This window comes from Carassius carassius, chromosome 27 (assembly GCF_963082965.1).
Source record: "Carassius carassius chromosome 27, fCarCar2.1, whole genome shotgun sequence".
NCBI lineage: Eukaryota > Metazoa > Chordata > Actinopteri > Cypriniformes > Cyprinidae > Carassius > Carassius carassius.
The window spans coordinates 22,900,753-22,914,829 of record NC_081781.1 but is presented as its reverse complement, the minus strand read 5'-3'; the positions used below and the strand labels follow the sequence as shown (position 1 = coordinate 22,914,829).

The 14,077-nt window shown below is 36.4% G+C and overlaps 1 protein-coding gene across 1 annotated transcript; it reads right to left on the bottom strand.

Moving 5' to 3' along the window:
• Nucleotides 1-2,654: 2,654 nt before the first annotated feature.
• On the bottom strand, nt 2,655-13,743 carry nid2b (nidogen 2b (osteonidogen)). The gene is made up of 19 exons (XM_059513154.1): nt 13,404-13,743; nt 12,789-13,088; nt 12,438-12,664; nt 11,839-12,242; nt 10,996-11,241; nt 10,705-10,905; nt 9,025-9,249; nt 8,776-8,922; nt 8,474-8,602; nt 6,198-6,320; nt 5,659-5,895; nt 4,411-4,635; nt 4,128-4,297; nt 3,935-4,064; nt 3,625-3,796; nt 3,253-3,410; nt 3,053-3,176; nt 2,869-2,977; nt 2,655-2,784 (listed from the first exon to the last, which is right to left on the bottom strand). The coding sequence occupies exons 1-18, from the start codon at nt 13,596-13,598 to the stop codon at nt 2,869-2,871; spliced, it is 3,522 nt and encodes a 1,173-aa protein (XP_059369137.1). The 5' UTR covers nt 13,599-13,743; the 3' UTR covers nt 2,655-2,784.
• Nucleotides 13,744-14,077: the final 334 nt, after the last annotated feature.

Sequence of the window (14,077 nt, the reverse complement as noted above, 5' to 3'; positions counted from 1 at the left end):
CGTTACTGTCCGGCTCTGTGTATCATGTTAATATATTGCCATAGTTAAATTCCATAACATGCCAATTACATGTGATACCAATTTCACATGTTCGCACATACATAAGTTCTTGAATAATTTTTCGTTAATTCTTAGTTTTTGCCTTGATAATAGAAAATATGAGCTATGCATCATGTATGACAGTCAAAAATGAGATATGAGCTACAAAATGACCAGATCCTGCCATTAGCTATATAGAAGACTTATCTTGTATGTATAGGGCTTATATGTGGATATGAAGAAGCAATACAGGAGACCTATATTTCCTGTATATGCACATATATGCACCTCAATTTTGCCTATATGTGGCATATTTACGCATATATGCAGCATATATATTATCATATATGTGCAAATATGCAGCATATATGTGCATATACACTGCATATAGGTTTCATATATGCTTATATATCCACATATGGGTTCTTTCCATGTGGGTAGGCAAACTGCAGTTTGTTTTTAAAATTTATTATAATAATTGTTTTTTTTTTTTTTTTTACAATTTTGTCTGACAAACAAATCAGACAGGAGAGTAGATTAACTTCGGTGGACGTAAACTCGAAAAATTGTGTATTGATGTCTTTCCACGGTTGAAATAAAATACTTTCCGATGTCCAAACCGATGTTTATTTCTTTAAAAAAATGACCAAATTCGAAAGCTGAGACTTTGTTTCATACCAGAAGTAACCTGCTCTTCTTGTCTGTTGGCGTGTTTTCAATACACAGGGAAGCAAAAAGAAACCTGACAACGCACCAACAGTCAAGACAGATCAGCTTACTTCTGGTATGAAACAAAATCAAAATCTCAAATTATGCCTTTTTTAAAATTAATTCAAACACTAAATACTGTTGGGTGACTCTGTGTCGTAACAGATGGCTGTAGCACCTTAGTTAAATCCACCAAAGATAATCTACTCTCCTGTCTGATTTGTTTGTCGAACAAAATTATGATTGGTCCGTTCGCCTGTCAATCAAGCACTTTGCGAACAATCAATTGAGGGACAGAAACTTCTCAGCTTTCATTCTGAATTTGTGTTTCACTAAAGTCTTGTGGGGTTAGGACATAAACAATGACAGAATTTACAATTTTGTGTCAACTGTCACTTGCAATCACCACATTTTTTTTGTAATATTAAAAATGTAATTTTCATTCATACAACAACGTTAAATTTCTAAATAAGTTTCTTGACAGATGTTTCTTGAACCTCTTCGAGCTGTTATGCTTTCAAATGAAATCCCATAATGTATGTTGCTAAAAAGCCATCTAGTTCCGGCCCTGTAAAATAAACATTTAATCCAGAAGGAGTTAAGAGGATACCGTGTCAGATCAGAGAAATATGCACCCAGTGGGCTCAAACAGCTCCCCAGGGTCCCTAATGGCTTCTATGACCAGGCCAAAGTTCGAACCCCACCTCTGGGTAAATGGCCACTCTGTTGAGTAAACTTGACTGAACCATCTGACCTGCTGTGGGGTCTGAGGCTGAAGGACAGAAGCCAGTGTTGGCTGCCCTCCACAGACTGGGAGGTCTGGCCTCTGCAGTGGTGAAGTCTTGCCATCTGTTGGTGGTTCTCGTGCCTTGTGGGTAACCCATCCTGTTTGTTTAGCAATATCAAACCATGGGTTTACAGAAACCCCATGGCAATGCTCAAATATTATTCCACACCTTCCCATGGACGAGAGAATCAAGTGAAGCCCGGCTCTATTCTAACCGAGCAGAACAACATGAGAAGACAAGGCCCATTAGTTGTGGGAGCGATCTTGCGGAAGAGATTCTTTGGACTCTCTCTGCTCCTAAACCCTTGTATTTTTGGCCCTACTGATGGCCGGACTAAATGAACAATTATGTGTCAACATTATTTTAGACAGTGGGAATTTTCCATTGTGATTGAGCGCCAAATCGCTCTTATTCTGTGCACTAAGCCTGACAGGCATAACATGAAAGCAATGCACTGATATAAAACAAACATTTATGAAAATGCAACAACTTGTGTAATATAACTTTACTGTATGTATGAAACGCAAGAAAAGCTGAACTCTTCATTTGGTTTGAAATTTTCGTCTTTAGTGTTTCTAATTTACACACGCAGGACTGTTTCGAACCAGTCACACTTTTGTAATAAACTCCAAAATTTCGTTAGTGGCGCCACCTATTGGTAAAAATACTGAACTTAATATATTTTAAGCTGTTTAGGTTGGCATACATAATATTACTGGTAAAACTATTACATATTTAATAATTTTTTTTTTTCAATTTAAATAAATCTGAAATAAAAATATCATACACATAGATGAAAATGGAAATCATTTTAAGTTAGCACTAAAATTAAAATGTTTATAAAAACTAAACCTTAAAATAAAATAAAAAATACTGAAATAATTAATTTGAAAAAAAATTGTTTAATTTGTTTGAAATAACTAATAAAACAGCAAAATTACAAAAATATTTAACTAATTAATGGACTAATATATGTATATATATATACATATATATATATATATATATACAAATAATATTCCAAATAACACAAACTAAAAATATAAAAAATGTAATAATACCACCACACACACACACAAACCGCTGGGTTGGATTTAATTAGATGGCAAATAATTTGGTAATTTCTCCCAGGTTTGGTTTGGTTTATTTTTATTTATTTATTTACTTTCTGACACTTCTTTTACAACACCAAAAATCCATATAGTCTACATAAGTGCAGAGTCCACAGGTCTCTATAAGTGAACGGAAACTGACAGGAAAAGAAACAATCAGGAATTCTTTACTGCTTTCACATAATTATACAAAAGGAATAGAAATAAAACCTTCAGCTTACCTATAGGCACTGTGATGGAATAACTATGATCCCATATAAGTGTGAGTGCTGAATAGGGAGATAAGCAGTGTTCTCCCCAGTGCTTTGATCTAGCACCATTATCCCATCTCTGTAAGGACATTTCTCCCTCATGAATATGGAAACATTGATACAGTCCAGATCATGCAGTGTATCAGAGACTCACCTCTCCCAGTCGGTGTAGTAAAAGTGGCTGTCATAGATGGCCAGACTGAATGGGTAATCCAAAGCATCCTGGAACACATGTCTCTCTGTCCCATCAGGAGATATGCACTCCAGTTTCTTTGTGCCTGGTGATTTAGTAGACTTTTATCTTAAATTTGTACTACAGATATGTGAGATGCTGTATTTTGTGGAAACACTTACCTGCATCTGCCCAGCACAGGCGATTTGTGTCTAAGTCCAGTGTCAAGGCATTGGGCAACATGAGACCCAGCTGCACCAGTACTATCCTCTTTTGTCCCTCCAGTGATGAGCTCTCTATTTTGGGGGCATCACGGTTCCAGTCGGTCCAATATAAGGTTCTGAAGGACATGTGCAGTAGAAACACTTCAGAGCACGACAACTGCACCATATAAATTAATATACTGGAATTTATTGCAGGAATACATAATAAAGCGGTCAGTGTACTGTATATGATTGATATGGCTCGAAAGTATTCATGTATGCATAATAGTAAATACAGTATAATGATGCACAGACAACAAATGAAGGATTTTGATAATATTTCTTACTGACCCCCTTTTAGCATCCACTACGATGGCTCTGGGATTCACCAAATCAGAATCAATCAGCACTTGTCTGTTTCTGCCGTCTAGACCGGATGTCTCAATCCTGTCTTTCCCACTGTCTACCCAGAACAACTTCCTGTGCACAGTGTCTACTGCAATTCCCTCCGGCTGGACCAAGCCTGGAATTTCACATTGCGTAATTGAGGAACATGAAGAGAATACGTTGGTGATGCAACCAACATAATTCCCCATAATTACAGACAGATAGATAGATAGATAGATAGATAGATAGATAGATAGATAGACAGATAGATCACCTTGGCTGATAATAGCCTCTGGCTCAGACCCAAATTCTAAGAGCGCTCTGTTAATTGTATGTCGTCCAAAATCTGTCCAGTACAACATGTTCTCCTGACAGTCAAAGCTGATTCCAATCACGATGGAGTCCTGCAAAGCATTATTATTTTTGGATTTTCGATTTGATCATGTATTGTGTTTATGAGGGTCTACCTTTAAGGACAGTAAAACAGTGGACTTTTCTTGAACTGGGTCTGTTTCATCAAGAGGAATGACTCCAATCTGTGAGGCTTGTGTGTAAAGGATAGCAGGCCCTGAAGGGGAGGAGCTTATGACAGGATACATCAGAGCATTGTTCAGCGGCGCTGCATTACCTGAGATACCTGACGGGTAAAACAAAAAAAAGAGCACACATTATGACGTGACAATAGAGCACTGCATGATTTGGTGAAAAAAATCTAAATCATAAAAAGTGCTAAATAACTTCATTACTCACAGGGGGGCTTTACATCATCGTAGGACCGCGTTCCAATAATTTCTATGCCTTGATGGTCCACACACCAGCAGAAACTGCTGTTGCCGTAACATTGCACAGGCAGGAAATTCCCGTGAGCGTCACAGAGGGGCATATAGTCCTGAGAGGACGGCTGACCATTATAGTGAGTCAAGAGTGAAAGCCTCCAGCGCTCGCACACAGTCTCCACACGGGGAAGCAGGGCCGCTGAGTAAGAAACATTTTTCCAGAAATTTTTCAAATCTCTGACCATCGACCGCATCCATATATCTTGCCTCAATGAATGACTGTGTGAGCGTTAATTACAGTTAGGCCGTCTCATGAGGGATAATTATGTCATATATAGTTGGAACTGAACACCACTCCCACAACACACGCAATGCAACAGTAGGAACAGCAAGTGTGTGCCTGTGTTTTAAATGCCGCGGATTTTGCAACATGCTGTTGCTGATCTTTTGTATTTTACAGTACCTTAAATGACAATGGACCAAGATATTTCAGGAGATTCAAACTTATAAAAACTGTCAAAACAGTAAAACTGAAAAAAAAAAAAAAATGGTAGATGGATAAATGTCCCTCATATTCTATTCATATGTGTGTGTGTGTGTGTGTATATATATATATATATATATATATATATATATATATATATGTGTGTATGTGTGTGTGTGTATATATATAATTATTTGTTTTTGTAAAAACAAGATTAAGAAGTTTTCTCCTTTTTTAAATAAATTTATAGTTTATTATTATTTTCATTTATATCACAAATTTTCTTGAGCATGCAATGAGCATATTAGAATGATTTCTGCATTTCTCTATTAGAGTTCTTGTTCATATTTTAAAAAAGGGGTTTTCATTTTATATTTTCTTTTGTGTTCATTTTTAACTTTTAGTGATTTTGTTATGTTTGACCATTTTGTGTGTTTTTGTACTGTATGTATATATTTTTTATCCTTCTTTATTTCAGTTTTGGTTTATTTTATACATCCAAGTTTGATAAAAAAAAATATAGAAAATGTTTTTTTTTATTTTATGAATTTATTTATTTTATTTCAATTTATTTCAAGTAATGGATTTTACTATTCTTTTTTAATTCATTTTATTTTTAATCTAATAAATGCATCCTTAATAAGCATTAGAGGCTCCTTTCAAAAAAAGAAATGTATATCTGACCAAATTGAAAGTTAGCAAGCAATAGCTGCAGAATGTGAAGGCATAAATTCATACCTGGTTGATCACAGTTGGCATGCGCTGTGCCAGGCATTGTCCTGGTGCCCACTCTCTCCTGTCCTCTACTGTCCACACACCAGCAGTGTCCAGTGGTGCCCAGACACTGCAGGGCTTTGTACTGACCTTTCTCATCACACTGAGGAATGAAGGCCTCCAGGTCTGGGTAGATGCTTAGATTCTCCTGCAGACTTTCTCTGTGCTGCTGGCACACAGTTAAGATGGGTTTGGGCTTCTCTAGCAGAGAAAAAAAAACAGTGAACATACATTACATTTTCAGTATCCACTAAGTGGCATAGTATGATTACACCAAGTCCTGGATCAAAAAATGTTGTTCCAGGAACATAGTGTACTTGTTTCAAGTACGCTATGGATGATTAAACAACTCATTTGTGTTTGATTGATTTATAATTCACAGCTGAACATAATATTTGACTTGATTGTTGGGCTTCTTCTGTGTTATAAGCAAAGAGAACAGTCTGTTACTGAGCTGACAGGGAGAACTGTTATGTTTTCGTTTGATAAATGTTGTGGTTTACGTGGTGGTTGGCAGAGGAAGCCGTCTCCCTTGTATTCAGGCCAGCACTGGCACTGGAAGGAGCCCTGGGTGTTGAAGCAGGAAGCAAACGGATGACAGAGCTGAAGAAAACACTCATCGATATCTGTAAAAGAAGAGAATGATGGGCCTCATGTGAAATAACAGTAACAGTCTACAGTCAGAAATCTGGGTGTTATATTAGACAGCAATTTGTCTTTTGAAAATCATATTTCCAATGTTACAAAAACTGCATTCTTCCATCTTAGAAACATTGCCAAGCTACGAAACATGTTATCTGTTTCTGATGCAGAAAAGCTAGTTCATGCATTCATGACCTCTAGACTGGACTATTGTAATGCACTTCTAGGTGGTTGTCCTGCTTCGTCAATAAACAAGCTACAGGTAGTCCAAAATGCAGCAGCTAGAGTCCTTACCAGGTCAAGAAAATATGATCATATTACCCCAATTTTACAGTCTCTGCACTGGCTACCTATTAAGTTCCGTATCAGTTACAAATTATCGTTACTTACCTATAAGGCCCTAAATGGTTTAGCTCCTGCGTACCTAACTAGCCTTCTACCACGCTACAACCCATCACGCACCCTAAGGTCACAAAACGCTGGACTTTTGGTAGTTCCTAGGATAGCAAAGTCCACTAAAGGAGGTAGAGCTATTTTGCATTTGGCTCCCAAACTCTGGAATAGCCTTCCTGATAATGTTCGGGGTTCAGACACACTCTCTCTGTTTAAATCTAGATTAAAAACACATCTCTTTCGCCAAGCATTCGAATAATGTATCTCTTAAATTGTGAGTGTAGTTGCAACTGATCAAATGTGCAATTTTATTCTTTAGCTTGGGTTAAACTAATTTTACTTTGTTGGATCAGCAGCTATGCTAATGATGTCTCTATTTTGTTTCTATGTTTTGCCACGGGATTTACATCCCGTGGTAACTAGGATTTACACAAGCTCCAGTCTGGATCCAGAACACCTGAGAAGAGATGATGCTGACCCTCAGAGGACCCCAGATGATGCTAACCTTGAATCAACAACAGAACTAAATAATTATTGCTACATGTGTGACTGCATCATATGATAACTATTAATTAATAATATTGATAGTTCATCATCTAGCTGACTACGTCTTGTATTATTATTATTATTATTTTTATTTTTTCTAAAATCCTGTCAAACGTGCACAAACTACTAGCTACTACTAAATATTGTAGAAACATAATTTTCTGTAAAGTTGCTTTGTAACGATTTGTATTGTAAAAAGCGCTATACAAATAAACTTGAATTGAATTGAATTGAATGTGAAATACAACTCTTGAATTTGTACCACATGTGTCGATACATAAATAACACATGTGACTGAAGAGCGTTAGTGGTCCTCATGCATGAAAGTGTTTAATAAATGTCTGCATGGAATGATCATGATTGATGAATGACCGTAAATTGTGCATAAAATAGTTCTTATAGAAATTGTGTATGATAAAATTTTACTTTGTGTAACAGTAAGGTCACAACTGAACTGGTTGCTTTGCGAAATTATTCACTGTTTCGAAGCACTGTGTTGTAACTACAATGGCGACACAAATATTTAAACTTTGTACAAATCAAACAGCGAATGTTTTCATGAAAGTGTAAGCTGTGAAATGTAATCTTCAAATCAATAAACACAAAATTATTTAAGTTTTGGTATAATTTGTAGTGCTTATTCTGTATTTTTAAACCATATATTTGACATGGGTTCATGAGATCAACTCGACCTAGTGGCGAACCATCAAAATGTGTAAACAGTTAGAAAACATATAATGTAACAAAGCCCCATTTTCGGAAATCATATGGCTTATCCAGTTTGAAACACACCCAGAATCACTGATTCGCAAAAATAGATTCATAGAGGTTTATAAAGCTCAATGAAGCATTACAATTTTCTGTGTTACATTACCACTGTTTTTATGTAGCAGATTAATAAAAAGGTTCACAAAAAAAAAAAGTTTTTGAAAATGTCTTTGAAAATGAAAGAAATTGTAAACAAAGCTGGAAAAATTATACTCTAAAAAGACTTCTTTTTGTCCTGGTTCTGTTTGAAATTATGTCACACAGTTTATTCTTTGATTTCACTTGAATTATAATCAGGACCTCACAAGAACTGGTGGTCTGACTATTACGACTATGATTAACTGCTAAAAAAAGGCTCCCAAGGCCTAAAAACTGTTTACTCACAACACCCAAATTCTCTTACAAATATTACAATATACTGAACACTTACCCACACACACATGCAAATCGAGATCAAACTCATAGCCAGATTGACAGTTGCAGTGATGGCCACCCGGCATGTTCACACACTCGGAGTGAGGACCACAGGAACTGAGTCCCTCAGCGCACTCGTCTACATCTGGATCACAGATTCAAAACCCAAGAGAGCCATTTGGAATTTTAACTCAGGCAGTAATTCAGTTAAGGCATGAGATGACCCACCGTCTCTAAGAAGCTCTCAAAGGAGCAGACATAGCAAGTGCTTGGCTTGATGTCAAAATATGACATAGAGGAACACTGAAATAATTGTACCATAGCAGTTGCGTCCATCCCCATGGAAGCCCTCGGCACACTGACAATGGTACTGAGTGCCATCTCCTTGCAGGCAGAGAGCCATGGGGTCACAATGGTGCTTTCCAGTTGAACACGGATTCAACTCTACAAGCCCAGGTAGCTCACCTGATAACATAAAGAATTTCATCAACAAGATAAAAAATTTTATGAAACACAACTAATGATAACCCGCATTATAGAATTGTTTGGTTATCAGTATGTTCTTACCTCCGATGGGTCCCACTTTGTTGGTTATGGCATATCTAAGGGTGGTTCCTTCTGTGAACATGACCATCAGATGCTCCACATTCACCTGCTGAAAGTCTGGTATGGTCCATGGGCTGTGCTCACAGCTATGGAAACTCACGTTCTGGTGTAGCATGTTGGAGAATGTCTCAGATCCACCGTTTTCTGACACCACCATGTACTCCCGCAGGGAAGATGATGTCACAACTGAGCCAGACACAAATTACATTACCCATAATGCACAAAAAACACATATTAAAGCATTAACTTTGGACTCAAGTGGCTTTTAGACAAGCAGCAGTACTATCGATAAAAGACATGAATGTTCAGTAAAGAGTTACATTTATTATTAATTATTACTGCAATAAACAGCAAATTTGATTGGCTGAGGGTGTTGATGTTCAGTCCAACAACACTGGGATATTTCTCTATCACTGTTTATGGAAGCCCATTTCCACCATATAAGGAAAAACTAAATCATAATAATTATATAAACATTATTAATTATGACATAAACATTCAAAATGATTCTCATGATTATCTAATATTTTTTATTTCATGAATTAATATCTCATAGTTTCATATTTATCTCATGACTTAGCATCTCATATATCTCAGTTTTATCTCAACACTAAATGTCATCATTTCAGTTTTATCTCATGACTTAGTATCTTATAATTTCAACTTTATCTTTTGAATTAGTATCTCATAATTTTAGCTCTATCTCATGACTTAGTATCTCATAATTTCAGCTTTATCTCAAGACTTAATATCTCATCATTTCAGCTTTATCTCAAGACTTAGTATCTCATAATTTCGACTTTATCTCTTGACTTAGTATCTCATCATTTCAGCTTTATCTCAAGACTTAATATCCCATCATTTCAGCTTTATCTCATGACTTAGTATCTCATAATTTTATCTGTATCTCATGACTTAGTGTCTCATAATTTCAGTTTTATCTCAAGACTTAATATCTCATAATTTCTGCTTTATCGCATGAATTAATATCTCATAATTTCAGCTTTATCTCATGACATATTATCTAGGAGTGTAACGGTACACATATTAAACAAACATTTTTTCAGGAAATTCAAACAATACATGCTGTTTTGATGCTCTTTGATGTGGCGTGACATATCGCTGTATAAATGCCTCAGTTCTGATAGCAGCGAGTGAGTGCGATCATCCCCTCATCTTTATTTCTAGTTTTAACGAAAAATATACTTTGTCCTCCTGCTGTACCAAAACCATACAGAACCGTGATGTGAAGTCATGTACCATTACACCCCTAATAGTATCTCAAAATTTCATGACTCATGACTTTTAGTATCTCATTATTTCAACTTGTTTGTCATAATTTAGATTTTTATCATTATAACTTATTATCTCATCATTTCATTTTTTTTTATCCCCTTTTTCTTTGTTATCACATTCCATACTGAATGTTCTTGGGTTTTAGGTCACCTTGCAGGTTACATTGTTATCATTACAGTTCCACTTCCTTTGGAACTATTTTCTTTGATGGAGCATAAATAGAAAAAGAGTCTGTCGATATGATGTGTAACTTAAGTTACTCAGTAATGAATAAAGTGAAATAATATGGAATTAACTGAAAACTAACCCTAGTCATTACTCTTCAAGATTGTTTACAAGAATTACCTGATTGGTTGTATTGATAGGTCTCTTTAAAAGGCAGAATATGGACTTTAGCACCATCAGGAATGCTAGGTAAATCTCCATTGATCCTAATGTCAAAATTCAAATGGTTGAATGAATCCATTCCTTGAACCTCTTGAATAATGGAAACACGCTGACCTTGTGGGCTGAAGACCAGCTCTGCCCGATGAGAAAACTCAGCACCTGGAGAAAATATGTTTTCTTTCTTTAGACTTTTTCATGATCTGTGTGACATAAATTAATGGAGCTTCAGATAAGGAAAAACAGTCAAACCAGATATGCTGAAGCCATTCAGATGGCCCTGGAGCTCAAGAGCAAACAGCCAACCAAATGTGGAGACCAGTGGGCTCACAGCCATCAGAGCCCAGCCTGCCTGAGCTGGGACAGGACTAATGGAGATGTATACGCGACCTTCTCCCACCACAGCAAAGCCATGGATGTCCACATTGTTTAGCTGAACTTTTATGTCTCCAACAGAAACAATGCCATTCAGCTTTCCACTTAAAGGCTGAGAAATGCCTGCAAAATCAGATTTATCTTTCACATTTTTATTAGAAACTAATATTAAAAGGATAGTCCACCCAAAAATGTAAATTCTGTCATTAATTACTCAACCTCATGTCGTTCCAAACTCGTTAAGCCTTAGTTCGTCTTAGGAACACAAATTAAGATATTTTTGCTGCAATACGAGAGCTTTCTGAACCTCCATAGACAGCAACACAACTGAAACATTCAAGGACCAGAAAGGTCATCAGTTAAAATAGACCATGTGACATCTGTGGTCCGACCATAATTTTAGGAAGCTATGAAAATACTTTTTGTGTGCAAAGAAATCTACAAAATGTATTCACATAGCTTCATGTCACATGGACTATTTTAATGACTACCTTATGGGCTTTGAACATGTCAGTTGCTTTGCTGGCAGGGTCGGAAACTCTCAGAAAATATCTTAATTTGTGTTCTGAAGATGAAAAAAGATATTATGGGTTCGGAAGGACATGAGGGTGAAGAATTAAAGACAGAATTTTCATTTTTGTGTGAACTATTCCTTTAAAGGTATCATACGTAGTCATAATAAATGACATGATAAGAAAATACTAGACTAAAAAAACTCACCCATGGGTAAACATTGTCTGCCATTGCCATAGTAACCAGAACGGCAATGACAGCAAGGACCAGTTGGATAGTCTGTGCAGTAACCATCCTGAGAGCAGAAGTTCAGGTGCAGGCCACACATTTTGGTCACATTATTTGAGGTAGCGTGTAATACATCTTGGTTTGGTTTTGGAGGCTGTTGAACAAGTGAAGCTGGGATGTCCATTTGGGCCTTAGAAGTAGATTTATCTGCAGGCATGTTTGATTCTACTGTAATGTAGAAATCTTCATCTGTAGTGCTGCGCAAGCTGCCAAAACCCATTGAATCAGACTTTGGGATGGAAGCAGGAACTACCTTCTGGAATGGGAACCGGCTGGATCCGATGTGGAAAACCCATAGTCCATTTACCCCGGTGTTCCCTGACCTGAGAGTTGCGCAAGAAACACAATTATGTTTTATATCACTATACAATTTTACACATATAACTTCACATGAATAATCATCTATAATACTGCATTTAATAATTAATGTTAACAAACTGATTTCAAGATGCAGAAAGCTACTTGCAAAAGCATACATCTGAAATGGATAAAAGAAAAAAAAAGTTGAATGCACTTACTTATAGAGGTTCTTGCTGGTCTCATTATAGCCAAACAGACTGTAGAAGAGCTCTTCTGTACCATATGTATCACCTCTGTTAAAACCAGCCAGAGTTTTAGCTTGTCTTATTGACATGTTTGTATGATTGTAACTGATATTTATCATCTTCTGCTCATCCTCTGGATAAAGGAACAAGGCATATGTGTCTGACTTATTGCCGGCCAACACAACCTGGAAACTGGTTACCTACATGGTAAACACAGCAAAGCTAATATTGATATTAATAACTTTACAAATCAAAATATTACTTTATTTGAAACATTAATAGTGTGGATGAAAACCAGGATAAAGTAAAAAAAAAAATTTTTACACAATATGTAATTGGGAGCTGGAGCCCCTCCTCTTCACAGGCAACATTGTCCCATGTGGCAATGACTGTGTGGCTGGACTTAAATGCAGAATCAGTAAAACCTTGCTGCACCATTTCAGAAGCTCGGATTAATACATCTAATGATTCCTCTGCACGGTAAAACACAGATCCTTTCCCTCGTCCTGAACTAATATTTGTCAGGAAAGGTGCAATGGCAGAGAAGCTGAGAGGAAACATTTTTCTTAAATACTGACTCTCTCCAGGTGGAGGCTGAAGGGACAAAAACCCATTTGTGGAAACCTGAGGAATGAAATTACATTTTAAGCTTCAGACTCCAAATGCTCAGTAAATATGGTTGCATTTGTAATTTCATTGATTTTATTTTTAGTTATTTACAGGTACAAGAAGAAAATCAGAACACAAAAAAAGCATTAGCATTGGTCTTTATTATTATTATTATTATTATTATTATTATTATTATTATTATTATTATCTTGTTTGTTTTTTGACATAGAGATTACTGCACATGCTACAACATTCAAATTATGAACTAATGAAAAAATACTTGTACATTTCCAATTTGACTTTTTTAATGTAATGAAAACAATGGCTTACATAAAGAATGTTGAACTGGACGTCGTAGAACTGTAATGGCTTTTTTATCTTCAGGGCTTCAGACACTTCATCATCACCATCCTGAAGAACCAAATCCCCTTCAGATAATCCAAAAGGGAAAAAAATGTCCTTTTGAATCGCATTCATAAAACAAACATTTGTAAAAAGCAAAGCAAATACCCAGCAGTTCTTCATTTTGAGAGGGAGCTGCTTCGATCTGGGGCACTTAAATATAATTGTCCCTGTAGAAATTCATGAGATGTGACGCTGTGGTCACTTAAAATGAAAGGACGCCTTAACCACAATCCACATGGTTACCAAAATGTCTATGGGAGGGTTCTGGTAGGCGAGCGCAAAGCACACAGTGCACAAATGTTCATTAAATTTCAATAATAAAAAAAACTTTTGTACAAACAAACAAATGCGAAAATCCACTTTAGATATTGTACTAATTATAAGTACTTTTGCAACTACATGTACACTAACTCTCTTTAGACTATTAGTAGACTGTCAGGTTAGGGTTGGGGCTAGTAGAATAAGTTGATGGACTTATGTACTTATAAGATACATCTAGTTGGTAGGGTGTCTGTTGGGGAACCATCAAAACAAATTGTTAGCAAATAATAAGTAAACCGTCTCGTGTAAAGCGCTGGTTTGGGTGGAGACCTTTATTA